General features: G+C 47.9%; 6 protein-coding genes across 6 annotated transcripts; 3 read left to right on the top strand and 3 right to left on the bottom strand.

The window, feature by feature from the left end:
- Positions 1–1,270: 1,270 nt before the first annotated feature.
- LOC9660235 (pentatricopeptide repeat-containing protein At4g02750) lies at positions 1,271–3,508 on the bottom strand. Its single transcript, XM_002964844.2, has one exon. It carries the CDS (start codon positions 3,506–3,508, stop codon positions 1,271–1,273), a length of 2,238 nt encoding a protein of 745 aa, XP_002964890.2.
- Positions 3,509–3,585: 77 nt separating this feature from the next.
- LOC112344718 (pentatricopeptide repeat-containing protein At4g02750-like) lies at positions 3,586–6,078 on the top strand. Its single transcript, XM_024670038.1, has 3 exons — positions 3,586–4,338; positions 4,507–5,716; positions 5,861–6,078. Exons 1-3 carry the CDS (start codon positions 3,586–3,588, stop codon positions 6,076–6,078), a joined length of 2,181 nt encoding a protein of 726 aa, XP_024525806.1.
- Positions 5,781–8,011, top strand: LOC9659046 (squamosa promoter-binding-like protein 14). Its single transcript, XM_002965183.2, has 3 exons — positions 5,781–6,904; positions 6,991–7,136; positions 7,193–8,011. The coding sequence occupies exons 1-3, from the start codon at positions 6,609–6,611 to the stop codon at positions 7,816–7,818; spliced, it is 1,068 nt and encodes a 355-aa protein (XP_002965229.2). The 5' UTR covers positions 5,781–6,608; the 3' UTR covers positions 7,819–8,011.
- A 424-nt stretch (positions 8,012–8,435) lies between these two features.
- Positions 8,436–10,338, bottom strand: LOC9660233. The gene is made up of 8 exons (XM_002964843.2): positions 9,903–10,338; positions 9,668–9,826; positions 9,560–9,613; positions 9,366–9,497; positions 9,260–9,316; positions 9,073–9,192; positions 8,909–9,003; positions 8,436–8,859 (listed from the first exon to the last, which is right to left on the bottom strand). Exons 1-6 carry the CDS (start codon positions 10,329–10,331, stop codon positions 9,097–9,099), a joined length of 927 nt encoding a protein of 308 aa, XP_002964889.2. The 5' UTR covers positions 10,332–10,338; the 3' UTR covers positions 8,436–8,859; positions 8,909–9,003; positions 9,073–9,096.
- Positions 10,339–10,417: 79 nt separating this feature from the next.
- LOC9659045 (probable protein phosphatase 2C 6) lies at positions 10,418–11,623 on the top strand. Its single transcript, XM_002965182.2, has 2 exons — positions 10,418–11,307; positions 11,494–11,623. Exons 1-2 carry the CDS (start codon positions 10,418–10,420, stop codon positions 11,621–11,623), a joined length of 1,020 nt encoding a protein of 339 aa, XP_002965228.2.
- A 5,467-nt stretch (positions 11,624–17,090) lies between these two features.
- On the bottom strand, positions 17,091–19,282 carry LOC112344717 (pentatricopeptide repeat-containing protein At2g35030, mitochondrial-like). Its single transcript, XM_024670037.1, has 2 exons — positions 19,021–19,282; positions 17,091–18,775 (listed from the first exon to the last, which is right to left on the bottom strand). Exons 1-2 carry the CDS (start codon positions 19,280–19,282, stop codon positions 17,091–17,093), a joined length of 1,947 nt encoding a protein of 648 aa, XP_024525805.1.
- Positions 19,283–20,420: the final 1,138 nt, after the last annotated feature.

Here is a 20,420-nt window from a genome sequence, read left to right as displayed (position 1 = left end):
AAGCTGTCCCATTTCCTGTACATGGCCGTACTTGAGAATCTCGCGCCGTAGCTCCTCGTCCACGAAATCGCTGCATGGTGCTGTGGCGTTGCCATCGAATTCCTCCTGGTAGCTATCCACGGGTTTGTGGAGACAAAGAAAATTTTGATTATATCAGATGAAAAGTTTGGCACCGCCTTAGGCTGTGCTCAGATTATCTTTCGTTGTAGCTGGGTGTGATCTTACCTTGTTATCCTGAAAAAATTGGCTGGAGCAAGTAGTCGATACTAAACACTTCAAGTAATGGCTTGGTAGCAGCATCAATCGCATGAACCATTCCTGATCTCTCCTCTCACTTTCGGGTTGTTGTGCAAACTTGGGGCTTATATAGCGGGGAAATGTCGCTCCACTTTGAATGCTTGTCAATGGCACGGATTTGATTCCGGCATCTACAGTTGTTCCGCGGTCAATTATAATAATGTCTATGGTCTATGGTCAATGAATTCGGGTCTTTGGTCGGTTAGGATCCAATTACGAGACTCTGCTGATTTCTCTGTAGTTCCTTCGAGGGCCTCAATGAGATGTCACGAAAGAATTGCCGTTCGCGGTCGCAAAAGAAGTTTCGTCCGAATTAACAAAATCAGACCTCACTTTTGGCAAGTGTATAGTAGCCAGGGATTGTTTGCAACTTCACCTTGATTCTCGAGGTCAAAAACTTGTTATATTAGCTTTCGAAGTGAGAAGCATGGCCTTGGGAATTGCCCTCCAAGGACTAGATACTTTCTAGTTGTGATGTGCTGGGTTTCCTTCCTTTGTTACCGGTGGTGTTCTTCCTTCTTTCTCGTTACAATTGATTCTACTTGGTGATCCTAATGAAATGGCTGGAGATGATGCTGGTTTTGACGGCGACTGGAAGGGCCTGGCAGCAGCAGCGCCGTGGAGAAACACAAGAAGCACGGCCAAGATCACAACCACATGAACCATCCTTGCTCTCTCCATTTTCTGCAGAAAACTTTAAAGTGACTGGAGCTAGAAAACTCGGAGAAGAAAACTTCGAGTGGAGCTTCAAATTCCCTTTGAGTTTATCGATCATATCAAAGCGTGAGGTTTTTATAGATCTGTTTTTCAGCGAGACAAGACCAGGGAAGTTTCGGTTGACTTGAACCTCGCGGCCTTGGCACCGTTAGAGCTACAGCAATGTGGAATAGAATATACCTGGACTAGAACTATGCATTTGATTATATTCAGAATCTATCATGCATGAAATCCATGAGAAAATTGAAAAGTGAATTTAGTTATATGTAGAGAATATAGTATTTGAGAGTAAAACGTATGCTCCAGCCTTTCCGGCTTCTATTCTAGTTACATGCCCTGATGCGAGCTTTGCTAGAGACCTGTGATCGCCTCCTTGAGTCCTGTATGATCCCAGTAAACTCGCCCAAGCAATAGAACTCGAAACGTAAGGCATTGTTTCCACAAGCTCTTGCGATCTTCCAACTTCACCAGACCGCGCAAGGAGATCTATCATGGCGTGGTAGTGCTGCAAAGTAGGGAGAGCATCCCAGTCCTTGGAGATGCAGCGGAAAAAGTTCCTGCTAACTCCCAGCAATCCCGAGTGGCTGCACGCGAAGAGAACGCACAGCAGAGTTATGTCGTCGGCTCGGACTCCATCCAGAGTCATGGAGTGGAAGAGCTCGAGAGCGAATTTCCAGCGACCATCTGTCGAGTTTGCGGCGATTATCGAGTTCCAGGACGAGGTACTCCGCTCGGGGAGCTCGTCAAAGAGCTTCTTCGCCCGCTGGAAATGCCCGTTTTGAGCGTAGGCTGCCACCATCGCGTTCCAGGAGACGATGGTCTTCTCGGAAATTTGGTCAAAGAGCTCTTTTGCTTGAATCGATCGTCCGTGCTGAGAGAAAGCCGTGACCAGGGCCGTCCACACCACGCAATTCTCTCCAGCTTGCATGAACTGCTGGACAAAGTCGCGAGCGTCGTCGAGTCGATCGTGGTGAGCGTACGTTTCGATCAGAGCCACCAGCGAAACAGCGCCAGGACGAGGATTCCTATCAAACATCCACTTCGTTTCTTCCAGATTTCCAGCTTTGGAGTAGCCATCCAGTATAGTGTTCCACGACACCTCGTTCCTGAGAGCCATCTCCTCGAAAATCTCCCTCGCCACTTCCATAGATCCATTGGCGACACATCCGGCGAGCATCGCATTGCACGAACAGAGATTCCTCTCGGGCATCGAGTCGAAGATCGCCCGCGCGGAGCTTAAGTCGCCACGGTTGGCGTGGAGACTGAGCAAACTCGTCCACGAAACAATGTTCTTGCGGGGCATCGAGTGGAAGAACTCGACCGCGAGATCGTAGAGACTGGAATGAGCATAAGCCGCGAGCATCGCGTTCCACGAGACGAGTGTGTGGCGTTCCATTTGATCGAAGAGCTGCCTGGCTTGATCGACATGCCCGTGTTGGGCATACCCCGAGATCATTGCATTGCACGACTGGATGTTCCTTTTCGGCATCCGATCAAAGAGATTTCTCGCGCTTTCGAGCGATCCGTCTTGCGTGTAGGCTCCAATCATCGCGTTCCACGACGCAACGTTTTTAAGTGGCATTTTATCGAAGATCTCTCGAGCTTCTAGCAAGTCCCCGTTATGGGCAAATGCTGTCATCAGCGTTGTCCACGAGACAACATCTGGTCGAGGCATTCGATCGAAAAATTCTTTCGCGTCAACAGCGTTTCCTTGATCGGAGAACCCAGAGATCATTGTGTTCCAAGCGATCGGAGTCCTTTCTGGCATTCTCTCGAAGAAATTTCTAGCTTTATACATTTGCCCGTTCTGGGCAAATGCAGCGACAATAGCAGTCCAAGAGACGCTACTGGGATCTTCAATCGATTCAAAGATCTCAAGCGCTCGATCAACGCGACCAGCTCGGGTATACGCAGTGATCATGATCGTTTTATAGACAAGGTTCTCCTGTGGCAAATCCGAGAACATCTCTTCCGCTTTCAACAAATGCCCTCTCTGGCCATAAGCCGCAAGCATGATCCCCCACGATCTCTCATCCCTCTCGGGCATCTCTTCCCAGATCTCCTTCGCCCTGCTCAAATCCCCATCCTCCTCGCAGTAGGCCAAAACGAGCGAATTCCACGACGCCACAGTCCTCTCTTTCTCTGGAATGCTGTCGAAGATCTTCTTGGCCTCGTCCACGCAGCCGTTTGATCCGCAAGCGCCGATCATCGCGCTCCAGGAGAAGGAATTGGGGCGGCGAATCCCTGAGAAAACCATCCTCGCGTGATCCAGGCACCCGCATTTGCCATACATCTCCACGAGGAGATTGGCGAGGAGCTTGTCACGGCAGTGACGGCTTCGCCGGATCCGCGCGTGGATGCGCTTGCCTGCGTCGAGATCGTGGCTGGATCCACACTGCCGAACGATCTTGGCGAGGATAGAGACCTCATCGTGGCGATCTTCGTGTTCTTGGCCAAGAGGAACACAGGGCTTTTGGGCAAGAACACATACCATGGAACCATCCCTTTCTATTTCCTCTGTTATTTAGGGTTCTTGGGGTCTCGTCGCCGCGGCCATGAGAGGGCGCCAGCATGCTCCATGGATTCCTCGCCGCCCCAACCGGATCCGTGACCTCGCAGCTAGTTGAGCGCCGGCCGCGGCATCCCGGCGCCAAGAAGAAATCGCCAGGTCAGGTATCGATCGATTCCGCCTCGCAGCACGCGGAATTCGTCCGGCTCGTGAAATCTTGCAGCAGCTCCAAGGATCTCGAGGCCGGGAAGCGCGTCCACGCCCGCATTCGCGCCAGCGACCACCGCCACAACAAGCACCTCGCCAATCTCCTCATCGGCATGTATGGCAAGTGCCGGAACCTCGAGGATGCGCGCCGGGTCTTCGACGCCATCCCGGAGCCCAATCTCTTCTCCTGGAACATCCTCATCTCCGCGCACGCGCTCAACGGCGACCCTCACGGCGCCAGGAGCGTGTTCGATCGGATGCCCGAGAAGGATGCCGTGAGCTGGAACACGATGATCACGGTGTATGCCCAGATCGGACATCTCCAGGAGGCGCGGGGGATGTTCAAGGCGATGCCGGAGCCCGACACAGTCTCGTGGAACGCGCTCCTCGCGGCATATGCACAGAACGGGCATTTGCTCGAGGCGAGCGTCTTCTTCAGGATGATGCCCGAGAAGGATGTGGTGTCCTGGACGACGATGGTCACGGCCTTCGCCGAGAATGGCTTCCTGGACGAGGCAAGGAGATTTTTCGAGCTGATGCCACAGCCGGATGTGGCTGCCTGGAACGCGATGGTGGCGGGCTACGCTCAAGCCGGGTGCTTGATCCAGGCCAGGCTCATGTTTGACGAGATGCCCGCGAAGAACTCCACGTCCTGGAACTCGATGATCAATGGCTACATCCAAAACGGCGAGCTGGAGCAAGCGAGAGTCTTGTTTGACGCAATGCCGGACAAGAACTCCACGTCCTGGAACCTGATGATCTCGGCTTTCGCGCAGAGAGGCCACCTCCAGGAGGCCAGGGACGTTTTCGATCGGATGCCGCACAAGAACTGCATCTCCTGGCACACGATGATCCAGGCCTACGCAGCACACGGCCGGATCGACGAGGCCTCGGCGCTCTTCGACCGGATGCCCGAGAGGATCACCACTTCCTGGAACGTGATGATCGCGGCGAAGGGTCAGTACGGGCTGGTGGACGAGGCGTGGGAGCTCTTCCGCGCGATGCCCAACAGGGACGTGGTTTCGTGGAGCAGCATGATCGCGGTGTATGCCCAGAACGGGCATGTCGAGGAGGCCAGGAGGGTGTTCGAGCGGATGCCGAGGAGGAACATCGTCTCCTGGACGGCGCTGCTCTACGCATATGTCCAGAGCGGCGAGGTGGAGCTCGCAAAATCGGTTTTTGATCGGATGCCCGAGGCCAACTTGGTGTCGAGAACCGCAATGATCACGGCCTATGCTCAAGCCGGGCATATGGAGCAAGCTCGGAGCTTGTTTGAGAGCATGACCCATCACGACGTGGTGTCCTGGAACACGATGTTGGCGGGCTATGGACAGAACGGCGACGTCGCGCAGGCCTGGGACTACTTCTCCCGGATGCCTGTGTGGAATGTGGTGTCCTGGAACGCGATGGTGGCGGCCTACGATCAGAACGGGCACTGGGAGCAGGCAAAGCTCCTCTTTGATTCCATGCCGGAGAGGAACGCCGTGTCGTGGACGCTGCTGCTTTCGACGCTGGCCAAGAGCGGGGACGTCCCGGCGGCGCGGAAGCTCTTCGCGGAGCTCCCCGAGTGGGATACAGTGGCGTGGAACTACATGGTCGCGGCGTACGCGCTCCATGGTGGCGAGCAGCAGCAGGAGACGGTGGAGCTGTGGAAGGCGATGAGCTTGGAGGGATTCAAGCCGGACGCGGTGACGACGATCGCCATGCTCTCGGCGTGCATACATAAAGGGCTGGTGGAGAGGGGCCGGGGATTGTTCCTGGCGATGGAGGGCGATCACGGAGTGGCTCCAAAGCAGGCGCACTTCCGGTGCATGGTGAGCGTGCTGGGACGCGCGGGGCAGCTCGGGCGGGCCGAGGAGCTGAGCAAGACGATGCCGTTTGTGGCGGACTCGATCGTCTGGACGGCGCTGCTGGATTCGTGTCGGGCTCAGGGAGACGAGCGGCGAGCCATGCCGGTGGCCGAGAGCTTGGCGAAATCGGAGCCGGGCGATGCTGCTCCATATCTCCTCCTCTCCAGCATCTACAGCGGCTGATCACGGTCGAAAGCTCGGTTTTTTGGTTTCGATTGCGATCGGCCTGGTCTGGAGCGGAAGGAGAAGTTAGCGATCAAGCTTGAAACTTTGGTCACAGCTTCGGTCGATCGCTATCGGCCTGGTGTGGAGCGGAAGAAGTTAGCGATCAAGCTTGAATTGGTCACAGCTTCGGTCGATCACTATAGGCCTGGTCTGGAGCGGAAGAAGTTAGCGATCAAGCTTGGAACTTTGGTCACACTTTTGGTCGGTCTGGAGTGGAAGAAGATAGCGATCAAGCTTGAAACTTTGGTCACAGTTTTTGTAGTTAGCGATTAAGCCTGAAACTTCACAGTTTTGGTCGATCGCGATCGGGCTGGTCTGGAGTGGAAGAAGTTTGCGATCAAGCTTGAAACTTTGCTCACGGTTTTGGTGAACCAAACGCACAGAAAAAGAGAACTCGTGTGAGAACCTTCAAATTTTAAAATGAGCGGAATATTCTCGTGGCACATTCGCTGACAGGAATCGACCCCCCGACCTGTGGAAGTTTGAAAGGATGACTGGCTATATAGTAGCTGTGTAGGCGGCGGCCCTTTGTTCGAGGCGGGATAATTGAGTGTCTGTGGGAGAGAGAGAAAATGCGCGATGGTGGATGGATCGTCGCGGTCCACTGGACGCGAGGATTCTTGGAGCTCCGCCAATCGCAGAGATCCACCCCAGCGCACTCCATCGATCCAGGGTTTGATCGGCTGAAGTGACACGCGAAGAGAGAGATTTCTTCCTTGTCTCCCAGAATCTAGCGCTCTAGCGCGTGCTCTTGGCGCCTCGATCGCCGAATCGCGTCGCGTGGGGGCTGGAATCGCGATATTATGCAGCGGCAGGAGCCGAGCTTCGCGGAGAAGCGTGGATTTCCAGGCGCTGGAGCTGGAGGAGAGGTGTTCGTGGCTGATCGTGGCGGCGGCGGCGGGGCAATGGCGGGGAGGAAGAAGCAGCGCGGGCCGTCGCAGCCGCAGGTAGCGCCCGTGTGCCAGGTCGAGGGATGCGGCACCGATTTGCGGGGATCCAAGGGCTACCACCGGCGGCATCGCGTGTGCGAGGTCCACTCCAAGACGCCCAAGAGCGTGGTGGACGGGATCGAGAAGCGGTTCTGCCAGCAGTGTAGCCGGTGAGAGCAAGGTTTTAGGTCGCGTGGCTATGGCGAGAACGCTTCTTCTCATCTTTGCGTATCTCTTCTTCTTCTTCTTCTTCCAGGTTTCATGTCCTCGAGGAGTTTGACGATGGCAAGAGGAGCTGCCGGAAGAGGCTGGCGGGGCACAACGAGCGGCGGAGGAAGCCCACGCAGATCATCGAGTCGGGGCTGGCGATCGTTTCTTCCGGGAAGCTGGGCATCTTTCCAGGTACGAGAGGGAGAGTGATCGTTTTTCCATTCCACTGATTTGGGTGTTTCTCTCAGGGGATTACAAGCCCGCTGTCCAGATCCAACACGACCACCACCACCAGCGCCACGTCCTGGATGGATCGTTCCTGAGCAGCTGGCCGGATCAACACCAGCACCAGCAGCAGCATCACCAGGACTCCAAGATCCTATCGCCCTCTTCGTCCTCGTCCCAGATCTACCAGGCCCTCCACGGCGCCAGCCTCTACGACATCACCCAGCAGCACCAGCAGCTCATCCAGTTCCTCAAGAGCTCCTCCTCTTGCTCCCCCTCCTCCTCCACCTCTTCCTCCTTCCTCCTCCCTCCTCTCCCCCCTCCTCCACCGCTTTGCAACAGCAACACATCTTCGCAAGGCGGTGCTCTCTCTCTTCTGTCAGCCGGGCAGAGATCATCGAGCGCGGCATCATCTTCGTCCTTGCCAGTAGTGGCCTCTTCTTCGTCTCCTGGATTTGGAATCACCGCTACCACCACCACCAACGGTAACACCAGCAGCAGCAGCAGCAGCAGCGATCACTACGCGAGGCGCGCATCGCCCAGCTTCGATTCGCTGCTCCAGATCCCGCCCCACTTCTTCGTACAGGGGGCCTCCACTTCGCAGGGATTGGACATGCTGGTCCACTCGAGATCGTCCTCGCAACTCTAGATCCAAGGCCCGACCAACAAGAACTTTGGAACGATGGGTGGGGATCAGTTCAAGGAAGCCAGATGGGCCTAGATTTATGATGCCATCTTTTCGGCAGCGATTGCCTGTTGCGTTAGTACGCAGCAACGCAAAGCGCTGCATTCCTTGTGATTTATTGGAGGGATTGCAATGTGTACATGCTGTACTTGCTTCATGTGGTTATGGAGTGTGAGTGTACAGATCTAGTGTGGTTTTCTGGAATCTGGGGATGAGAGGACAACAACAATGGAGAGATGGAGATTGGAGAGATAGGAATTTGGAGAGAGAGAGAGAGAGAGAGTGTGATAGAAGAAACGCGCCCCCTCTCTCTCTCTCTTTCTCTATCCCTTGTAAAAGTTTTGCAAATGTGGACTGATTGAGAAAGGAGTGGAGTTAGCCTTTGATTGATCAAGGCGAAATGGAGGAAGTTTTTACGTGATTTTGGCTGGAAAAATGATTGGGGGATGGTTTCTCGGAGACATGCTTTTCGCAAAAGAGGACTCGCTGGTGCGTGGAGTGGGGTCGCCGGGGCAAACCAACACGAAACAAAATGCACGAGGCGGAATTGCGCTCCAGCAAAAAGGCTGTGCGGGTCCATCTTGATTCTTTGACAAGAAAATCCATTTCAAATTGCTTTCTAAAACCATTGAAATTAAAATTTTTTTCGCGATATTCTCTTCTTTTTTTTTATGCCCCTTCCCTTTCTGGGTGTGTGATTTTTTTGTGTGTGTCTGGGTGAGTGTCAAATTGCTTCCCCCACAGACTTTAAAGAGGCCTCTACTGTTTTCTTGCTTTCTGGGCTGGCCTGGACCTTTTTTCCCTGGTTGGTCTGAGCCCCAACAGTGACAGCTCCAAAATCCCAGGCATAATCTCGGGCTTTCTTTTTGCCATGTGTTTGTGCTGGTGATAAAATAACTCACCAAACCCTTGAAAACTGAGGTTCCATTTTTTTGTCAAACTTGGCCTGAGCGTTCCATGCTGTAAGAGATTCGGCCAGCGTTTGTGGATGGACTGAATGCCCACCTAAAAGAGAAACTTTTGTGAATCGCAATGGGCATCGTCCAGAGTTTACCTTTAGACCAACGGAAGAGAGCTTGCCTGGAAGGCTTGGACTTCTTTTGTTCGGTAATATATCTCCTTCTTGGATGTTGATGTCTTTGCTATTCTCTGATTATGACAATGGGGCTCCTTGCAAGTTAGTATGCACAAACAAAAATTGGAGTTCTCTTTACTTACTACTCCACTGTCGTCAGACAGACCTCACTTGCGAGAGAAGATCTCGAAAGCTAGCAGGATCAAAAAATTGCTTTGGCGCAGGGTTCTAACAGATGGTGACTGCGGCGGGCCGGAGTATTCCTGGATACCAGACATCCATAGCGCACGGTAAAAACATTAGTGCTCAAGAAAAAAGAACGAGATCGACCTGTTCAAGCTTCAGCTTCGCAAGGTTGTAGCCTTCGTCCACTGCACCCTTAATCACCTTGAATGGAGAGAAAGCGTTGGATGAGCTCTTGAAGAGAACAGATTACCTGCTTAACAAAAACGTTGGACGGATCGTCATCTCTCACTGTTGAGTTTGATCCCAGTCCAGTTGTTTCGTCATCTTCGGGGTCCGTTGCAGTTGATCTCGGTCCAGCTGTTTGATTTTGTCTCGCATTAACCTGTGACAAGACACAAAAAGAGAAAACACGTAAGAGGTTTTTCTTAACACAAGTACTGGTACTTCTGAGATTGTGACATAGACATATCGGATCCAGGCTGCACGAAGTCGAGCTTCCTGTAGCAACAAAGCTCGTCGGACAAGAAAAAGAAAAAGACTATTACCATTTACCTCGCTCATAAGATAGCTCGCCTTTGGATCATCGGTTTGGATCGCAAACACACCCGAGAGCGCGCCATCAGCAAGAATAAGTTGGAGTTGCAATTCCTCCATGGAGATCGAGGACTGGTGTGCTTCAATACAGGCACTCACGAATTCTTCAGCCGCAAGCTGCAAAACAAAAGCCAATGAATTAGTTTCGAGAGAAAAAAAACCAAAAAATATAAACTAAAGAAAAAAAAAATACCTCGAAAGGCTTACCAAGGCCTTCCAGTCGCATCTGCAAGAAAGATTGTTGGAGCCGGAATGCCAAGCCATGGCTAAGAGTATTGCGATCCTGTATATCTTGCGATGGCAATCGCAGTGTTGTCTCATTATCACTACCAATTCCGGGACGATTATCCCCCACATCCGAGACGTAAGATTCCACTCCCACGCCAGCATCCTCCCGGATCGCTTGCGCTAGCTGCTGTACCGCCAATGACGCCTTCGCCATGGCCTCGGACAATGCGATCAAAGAGCTGCTCACTTCTCCGAGCGATTCGAGAATGCGCAGCCGCTGGGAATCACCTGGAGGTGGTGGAGACGCTGATGCGTGGACAATCCCGCCACAGCGCCTTCTCCAGCAGCGTGGCGCTGGAATCGCGAGCGCCAAGCCATAGCCCGCTAATGCCATCGCCAAAAAACCCTAAACCTCCAAATAAAAGCCCCTTTCAGTCCTTTCAAATAAATAGTGTGGCTTTTAGGGTGTGGGGAAAAGCAATGGAATCCTTCGAAGACGTTCGCGTCAAAGTTTTGGGCTTCATGGAGAAGGGTCAGCGATGGGCAATGGAAGATACGTGTTCCATGGAGAGTATCGTTGGTAGCAGTGCGTCGCTTATTGGCGTTTACGATGGACATGGTGGCAACTCAGCTGCCATCTATGTCAAAGAGAAGATTGGCAGCCTCTTGGCTTCAAACCGAGATTTCCATCGCGGTAACTACGCAGAGAGCTTGCACCAGGTGTTCATGGAGCTCGAGCGCTTGTTAATCAGAAGGGGCACCAGTGGAACAACAGCAACAGTGGCTTTGATCACCGCCACCAAAGTTTTTGTTGCAAGCGTTGGGGATTCATTTGCTATGCTGCTGCAACAGGATGGAACGTGGATCAAACTCACGGAAGATCACAAACACTCTTACCCAGGGGAGATGGATCGGGTTCGAAGAGCCGGAGGTTCCCTCACGGCTGACAAGTCTATCGTTCAACAGGGCGTACACATGTGGCAGCTTGCCATGACAAGATCATTGGGAGATCGATGTTTCAAGTCTAACAAAAAGTTTGGAGCTGAAGAACAAGCTGTGAGCCCAGTTCCAGACATTGTGGAGTTTGAGATACCGCAAGGATGTGGGTTTCTTGTGCTTGCTTCTGATGGCGTGGATATGTTTTGCGCACAGTCGAAGATGGAAAAGCTGCTGTTGGAGGATGAGCTGATGAGCAAGAATAAAAAATATATGCAAAGGGCCGCCAAGGAATGTGGTATGTTAAGTGAGTTTAATAAGGACAACCAAACTTTAGTGGCGATACAACTCAAGACTGCTGCTTGCTCCCCAGTGGATAAGCTCACCATGAACAGGTATAGCTGGTATACTAACTTTGGGAAATTGGCCATCAAGTAAGTTTTAGTTGAGGAAAATACATTTGTACAAAATAAGTCACCGTTCTAATGCTTTTAAAAAACAGAACAGGAGAACCTCGTCTATAAAACGGTCATGATCACTGCATATACCCGAGACGATCAATCCAAGAACCCAGTAGCGTCTCTTGAACTGCGATTGACTCAAGATATCCATTTTCCCAGAAAGGGCAAATGGATAAAGGCCGAAGGATGCCAGAAGGTTATGGTCTTTGGATTTTTTGATGGAGCGGATGTTGTCTCGTCAACAACGCTATTGACAGTTGCCCATAACGGGAACTTGGAAGTAGCCTGAGAGATCTTTGACAAATGCCTCACAAAAACGTTGCGTTGTGATCTCCACCTACGCACCTACTCGCATCGAAAGCGTTTGATCTGATGCCGAGCAGGAACGTCCAGTTGTGAAATGTAATGCTCTCGAGATATGCAAGCAGCTCTTCGATCAAATGGAACACCACATGCTCGTCTTGTGGGATGCGATGCTCGCGGCTTACGCCAACACCAGTCTCCACGATCTCACAGTAGATTTTTTTCCAAACGATGCCCACCAGTCTCCACGATCTCACAGTAGATTTTTTTCCAAACGATGCCCACCAGTCTCCACGATCTCACAGTAGATTTTTTTTCCAATTGATGCCCCGCAAGAAGATCGTTTCAATGTGATGCTTGCCAGATGTGTCGCCAATGCATCTGTTGGAGAGGTGAGGGAGATTTTCGAGGAGATGGCACTCAGGAACAAAGTGTTTGTAAGTTCCTGAGTTTGGACTTCCTGGGAAGTCACCCAGCCCAGTACTATTCACACTCAAGGACGCTTAACCCCAAATATCCCAAGACCCTTAACCGATTGGAAAAGGGGGTGCATTTTTATTCATGGGCCCTTTCCCTCTGTATTTGAACCCTTATGGACCGTCTCTCGTGTCGTCCCCTTACTTACAATCCACCACGCTTCCCTGCAAGTTCACGCCCTTTTGAACGGAAGCTGAGAGCCGCAGCTCTCCCGAGAGCCCCACTCTCTTGACACCCTACCTCTCGGGTCGAGCCCAGTGGGAGCAAACTGGACTAGCCAGATGTCAATCAACATGTGGTGTGATTCCCCTAGTCAACCAATAGAGTCAGACTCGAGACCCCTCTGATACCAAATGTAAGTTCATGTGGTGTGATTCCCCTAGCCAACCAACAGAGTCGGACTCGAAACCCCTCTAATACCAAATGTAAGTTCATGTGGTGTGATTCCCCTAGCCAACCAACAGAGTCGGACTCGAAACCCCTTTAATACCAAATGTAAGTTCCTGAGTTTGGATTTCCCGGGAGGTCACCCAGCCTAGTACTATTCACACTCAAGGATGCTTAACCCCAAATATCCCAAGACCCTTAACCGATTGGAAAAGGGGGTGCATTTTTATTCATGGGCCCTTTCCCTCTGTATTTGAACCCTTATGGACCGTCTTTCGCGTCGTCCCCTTACTTACAATCCACCACGCTTCCCTGCAAGTTCACGCCCTTTTGAACGGAAGCTGAGAGCCGCAGCTCTCCCGAGAGCCCCACTCTCTTGACACCCTACCTCTCGGGTCGAGCCCAGTGGGAGCAAACTGGACTAGCCAGATGTCAATCAACATGTGGTGTGATTCCCCTAGTCAACCAACAGAGTCAGACTCGAGACCCCTCTGATACCAAATGTAAGTTCATGTGGTGTGATTCCCCTAGCCAACCAACAGAGTCGGACTCGAAACCCCTCTGATACCAAATGTAAGTTCATGTGGTGTGATTCCCCTAGCCAACCAACAGAGTCGGACTCGAGACCCCTTTAATACCAAATGTAAGTTCCTGAGTTTGGATTTCCCGGGAGGTCACCCAGCCCAATACTATTCACACTCAAGGATGCTTAACCCCAAATATCCCAAGACCCTTAACCGATTGGAAAAGGGGGTGCATTTTTATTCATGGGCCCTTTCCCTCTGTATTTGAACCCTTATGGACCGTCTCTCGCGTCGTCCCCTTACTTACAATCCACCACGCTTCCCTGCAAGTTCACGCCCTTTTGAACGGAAGCTGAGAGCCGCAGCTCTCCCGAGAGCCCCACTCTCTTGACACCCTACCTCTCGGGTCGAGCCCAGTGGGAGCAAACTGGACTAGCCAGATGTCAATCAACATGTGGTGTGATTCCCCTAGTCAACCAACAGAGTCAGACTCGAGACCCCTCTGATACCAAATGTAAGTTCATGTGGTGTGATTCCCCTAGCCAACCAACAGAGTCGGACTCGAAACCCCTCTGATACCAAATGTAAGTTCATGTGGTGTGATTCCCCTAGCCAACCAACAGAGTCGGACTCGAGACCCCTTTAATACCAAATGTAAGTTCCTGAGTTTGGATTTCCCGGGAGGTCACCCAGCCCAATACTATTCACACTCAAGGATGCTTAACCCCAAATATCCCAAGACCCTTAACCGATTGGAAAAGGGGGTGCATTTTTATTCATGGGCCCTTTCCCTCTGTATTTGAACCCTTATGGACCGTCTCTCGCGTCGTTCCCTTTGATTGCTTACAGTGTTGTGGATCAATCTTCCGTAGGGACGTCCATACCACTGCAAAGTCTGAGAAGACATCGTCTCCTTGAAAGCTATAGTGGCAGCCTACGCTCAAAATGAGTATTTCTAGCAAGCAAAGAAGCTATTTGACAAGCTTCCTGAGTGGAGTATGTCGTCTTGGAACATGATAATTGCCTCAAACTTGGCAGATGGTTGTTGGAAATTCGAGGGAAAGGGTCTATGAACAAGAGTACACCCTTTTTTCCAAACGGTTAAGGGTTTTGGGATATTTGGGGTTAAATATCTTTGGGTTTGAATAGTACTGGGTTAGGTGATCTTTCGGGAAGTCTAAATTCAGAAGCTTACACCACTATAGTCCATAAAACACCATTATAAAAAATGATACATCATATTTTTAATTATATCCATTAATAATCCTTTACGACAATCATTAACTTAGATTAATGACTATAAGTAAAACCTAATATTAACTTGGATTTGTGATTTTTGTCTTTGTCTAGCAGCACACATAGGAAGTCAAACTCACTCTATTTTTCTTCTACATCCCTTCCTCAAAAGAAAATAAAAGTTTTAAAATATTAGTTTCGTTCAAATTTGTTGTGCTTATCCTTACTCTACTATTTATATTTAACCTCACTTCACTATCACATCCCTTTGGCCTCATTACATTGGGGTAAAATGTTTCATTTAGACTCATCATATTTGTCTTCACTTCATAATCCATATTATTCGTCCTTACTCCACTATCATATTCACTTATCCTCAATCTATCATTAGGGTCAAACTCACATTTGTCCCCTCTACCCCCTTTGAAAAAGAAAAATATATTTGAAGTATCAAGACAAAGAAGAAAAAGTGAAGAATAAACATTATGGAAAAGTAAAAGTGGATAAAGAGGCATTGAAAAAAAAAATTCAATACTTATTAAAGTGAAAATGGGGAAATAAAAATAATGATATGTGCTCAAAGAGGAGACTTTCTGTCATAAAATGCTTAAAGCACCTCAATATAAACACAAAATTCACATTGCTCAACCTCCTCAATATATAACTCAACACTTGATATAGGAAAATCAATAAAAATATTCCCACTCTCAAAGGAACACATAAACTCCTTAATACTAATAGTAAATTAAAGACTCTTAGTGGTACTTACAACTGAAAATATGTACCCAATTTGAAACTATGGCAAAAGTGACTCAATTCTTGGAATAGGAGGAATATTAAACACTAGAAATGATCAAAGACTCTGCTAATAAAACAAAAATAAAATTCTCAACTTCACAGATATGCTCAATATTTAAATAAAATAAGGAGTACAAAAAATACTCAACTCAACACTGTACTAAGAATAAGAATTATAAGAGTTTTAAATGATCAATGTGTTAGAAGAAGGAAATACTGCATAGGAGAAAGAAATATTAAAAACTTAAAAAGATGGCTTAGGTAGAGAAAATTAAAAAAAGTTAGGAAAAAGTAAAAAGCAAAGAAAAAGAATTAGATTGCATATTGAAAAATTAACAATTACCTTGCAAAATCTTCAATTGATCTCTAAAGCTATTTCCATTATAATTAAGCTCTTTATCACAATCTAAAATTCACTTTAGCTCATAAACATTGTTTTCTCATAAATTTAATCTCCAAGCATTCTTCAAGAACCACACTGCATTATGCATACCTTTTCAATTGTTGTCATGATCACACTCTATATCAGTAGGAAATAGTGGGATATTGAGAATTATAAAATCTGTGTAATCACATCCCATGGAAGGTAAAGATGGGTATATCACTATGCAATCATGACCAATAATACTAAAAACTCAATTCAACAAAGTAATTTTAACATCTTTAAGTGATATACTTTTTGATTGATGATGGTGCAAAAGAAAAGAATGCAATGAAAATCAAAAAGAAGAGAAAATCTAAGCACAAAAATAATTAGAATTCTAGATCTTGGAAAAAATTAATATAAATCTAGATTTAAAAGAAAAAGAAAAGAATAAAAATAAAAGCACAATCCTAAACACTAAAGTAAAGCATTGTTAAAAAGTTTTGCCCTCTAGGGACAAATTATAATGCCCCTCACCTCCACCAATGTGAGTGTTTGGGATATAGGAATAGGTATATTAATTGAAGTTTAACCCCTGTTAATATACATGAATGGATAGTTCTAAATGAATGGTTCAAGTACTATAATTAGAATATTACCTAAGCATATAATATGTACATATATTTACAAACCTTACAATGTTTATTGAATTTAAGTTAATTAAAAATATTATTAAAAATTATTTATAATTCTATATATAAAAAATCCTCCAAGTGTTAAATTACAATCAAAACTCAACCTATATTAAGAAATATTTTACATAAAAACTCAGCATTTGATAGATAGGTGGTTAATGGATTTTGAGTATTATACTATTCACAAATACATTATTAATTAGAGAAATTTATGATAAATTTATATTATAAAATAACAAAAATATATAAAAACTTTTAAGACCTTTTAAATAGGTTAAGAATGTAATATTTGTGTAGAATATGATGATAATGAATTTTAAAGGGCAATACTTACTGTCATTTAAATATAGTACAAAACTTTCCAAACAATTATTTTTTATGAAAAACTTAATCAAATAATAAAAGGTGCAATTACATAATGTGGTTTATGGAAGGACATTGGCTTCATGGAGAGAGTTCTACGAGAGACAATGAAAGATACATGTTCTATGGAGAGTATCATTGGTAGCAGTGCTGTGACACTAACGATGGACACAGTGGTGACTCTGGTTGTCATCTTTGTCAAAGAGAACAATTTCCAGTGGGGAGCAAAGAGCTTGCAGCAGTTAGACTACAACTTCCTAATAAGCAAGGACAACTGGAATAACAGCAATGGTGGGTTCGATCACCACCACCAAGGTTGTTGCAAGCATTGGGGATTCCTGTGCTGTGCTGCTGCAAGAGGATGGAACCACATATCACACATACTCTTACCCAGGAGAGATGGATCAGGTTTGAAGAGCTGGAGGTTCTCATTCAACGGGATCATTGGCAGATTGATGTTTCAAGTCGAACGAAGAGTTTGGAGCTGAAGAGCACTCTATTGACAGGTTGACTATAGTGCTAAAATATCTAAAAATGGAACTTAGAAATAAATTAAAAATACTCAAGAAAAGGTAATATTCCTAAAAGCAATAAATAAAGCTATAAAATTCAAAGACTAGGACTTTCAATTATGTTTCCAAGCAACACATAAGGCACACTCTCTTGAGGATCACACTCAACAGCTTGTTTAGCCGCCCTAGCTCCGTGCTCCAAATTTCTTGCCGTCTTAGAAGCCCCAAGCAAGCTTGTCCAGTCAACAACACTGGCTGTAAATGGCATGTTCACAAGCAGATTCTTAGCATCTTCCAAGTATCCCGTCCTACAGAGCAAGTCAACCATGCAACAATAATGCTGCTTTGTCGCCTTCACTCCGAAATCAAAACCCATGGAGACAAAATATGATCTTCCATCATAAACTCTACCTAAATGGCTGCAAGAGCTCAACACTGATGCAAAACACACCTGATCTGGAAAATCAAACATTTGCATCAGCGAAAAAACATACAAAACTTTCTTGGGACGCCAATTCCTACAATAAGCACCAAGCATGGCAGTCCACGTTACCAGGTCGCGGCATGGGATCCGGCTGAACAGCCTCTCCGCATGTGACACGTGACCACCCTCGGCATATCCGCTCAGGAGACAGTTCCACGAGACAAGGTCCTGGACTGGCATGGCATCGAACATTAACTTGGCATTTTGCAGATGCCCAGCTAAGGAATATGCCGAAAGCACCACAGTCCAGGAAGTTATGTCCAACTGTGGCATTGTGTCAAACAGGAACTTCGCCTCTTCGAGTTGATTGTTCTCAACGCAGGCTGCTAAGGCTGTGTTCCAGGATATGAGATCTTTCTCTGGCATGTTTTGAAAAAGATTCATGGCATCTTTATAATGCCCACTATGAGCATATGCAGTTAGCATGGAGGTGAGCGTGACGAGATCCCACACGGGCATGCTATCAAAAAGAGCCTTCGCGCTGTTAACATCCTTGCTTTCGGCACACGCGTTGATAATGCAATTCCAAGAGACCAAGTTCGCTTCGGGCATGTTGTCAAACGTTTGCATTGCCTTTTGGAGATTCCCAGACCGAGCATATGCCCAAAGCATCAACGTCCACGAAACAAGGTTCCACTCGGGCATCCTCTCAAAGATTTCACCAGCCGTGTCAGCTTTTCCCGCTTGAGCATATACAGAGAGCATACAAGTCCATGCAACGAGATCTCTAGAGGGCATGCTGTCAAACATTCTCTTAGACTTTTGTAAATGCCCCTTCTCGGCATATGCCCCAAGCATGGACGTCCAGCACACGGAATCTCTCTCCGGCATCTCGTCGAAAATCCTCTCGGCGTCCTCCAGATGCCCTGTTCGGGCATATCCCTCCAGCAAAGCTGTCCAGCAGATAACATCCCAATGTGGCATCGTTTCGAACAAAATCTTAGCATCTTCAAGTTTCCCTGCCCGCGAATATGCCGTTAATACCACACTCCACGACACTAGCGTCCTCTTCGGCATCTCCTCAAACAGCATCCTCGCCTTGTAAAGATTCCCGTTTCGGGCATATGCCGAGATCATGTAGTTACACGAGAAAGAATCCTTGGGCTGGATGGTGTCAAAGACATCCTCGGCATCTTTCAGCGCCCCGAGCTTCCCGTACAATTCGACGAGCTTCCGGAGAACATAAGTGTCCGTGCGGCTGCGAGACGTGCGAATCCGATCGTGCAAGTCCCTTGCCGCGGCCAGGCTCGAGCACGACCTCACAAGCTCGACAGCATCCATGGAAATTCTTCCTGGATCTTTGCACGTTTGCACCACCGATCACATTCGACGTCGAGTTGGCAAAGCAAACACGTGAATGCAAGCATTGAAATTGATCGCGATGCCAAACAAAAACCAAGCCCGTTTTGTAAGACGCGGGGAAGCGTTACTTACACAAACGCTGACCCGGGAACGAAGATCTTTGGCCCCCTCTGTGACATCACAGACGAGAGAGTTTTATTTCATTTGCGGGGGTGTATATAAGCGGCAAGCCTCCATCCACATCCAAACCAGCAAGCCAAGCCATCATCTTCTCTTATATCTTCATCTTTGTTGCGTCCATCTTTCTCTCGAATCCCATCCATGGCTTTTGCAAAGTCTGTGCTGCTCATGCTCCTGGTGCTCGCCATGGTTGCAACGCTTGCTCGCGCGCAGTGCTCCCTACCCAATCTCCAGGACATTGTGACTTGCATCAACAACGCTTTGGGCGATCCAACCAAAATCGCCGAGTGCTGCAGTCGCTTGCCCACTTGCGCTTGCCGCATCCCCTTGGTGAAACGACTCCTCCCTCAGTGCTGCCCTTGAGCTTCAACGTTCAAAGGTTATAATCTTTGGATAAGTTTTCCATTTTTATGACTTGTTGCTGCTGTCAGGGAAAAGGAGCACAGCTGCAGTCCAAGTTTACATACTCGTGAATAAGGGACTTGAAATGAAGTGATAATTGTGCTCCTGTTACTCTCTTAATAACATATCAGAGTGTTTATGATATGTTCTTGTGATGTTCGTACTTAGCAGCGGTGCATGCAATGCAAGTGTTGGATTTGGAATCCAACGGGCGTGATTACTCGATGCCCAGCTATGGCACTTCGCATTTTCAAGTTTCTGCAACTGCATGCTGCTGCTTGGCCTCCGCAACAATGTCTGTTGTGTTCGTTCTAGAACAATGCTCTTGCAACTAGAAAGATGAGTTTAAAAAAGTTTCCAAAGTAAATCGCAGTTCCTCTGACGGTTGACCGCCGAGGGTCCTCGTCACTCTTTATTTGCTCCACTGTTGTGGGTTACAACACTGCCTGCTGATTCTCGCTTTGACGAGTCTTCTTCGATCCAAAAGACTAGAAAAAAAAACAGATAATGGAAAATGCAAAAGAAAGGAAAAAGATGGCGAATTTGTTTTCGGTTGGACGATCCAAAATTGAAGTTAAACTTCATGGAATTTATCATCTCTCACAGAAGTGATATTTGAAGCCATGCCGTGCCCAAATATCGCATTGTGGACTACAACTGATGGTCGCATTGGAGATGTTGATCATGCATTTTCAATATTCCAGTAGATAAGGGAATGACATGGCTGCAGCATTTGCCACGACTGGGCATTTGGAAGATGCCCTTGAGTGTTTTGAAAGGAAGGGCATTTCGATGCTATGATCCAAATCGTTGTTAATGACTCTGGACTGATTTCAAGTTAGGACACATGTGTTTACCTTTTGTATGCTCATCACATGGATCACAAAACTAGGGAATATTAATCAAGACCAGAAGTCTATAGCAAAGTTCCTTTGCACAAAAGGGACACGATCCTGCCATGCTAGCAGAAAATGCCCAGAAAGGGCATCTGCACCAAGAGGAGAAAGCAGCATTTAATTCTGCTCCAGAGAAAAATGTGATGTGCTGATCTGCATCACT

This window comes from Selaginella moellendorffii, unplaced genomic scaffold, assembly GCF_000143415.4.
Source record: "Selaginella moellendorffii unplaced genomic scaffold, v1.0 SELMOscaffold_5, whole genome shotgun sequence".
NCBI lineage: Eukaryota > Viridiplantae > Streptophyta > Lycopodiopsida > Selaginellales > Selaginellaceae > Selaginella > Selaginella moellendorffii.
The sequence above is the reverse complement of the archived record's forward strand: the minus strand, read 5'-3'. Positions and strand labels throughout refer to the sequence as shown.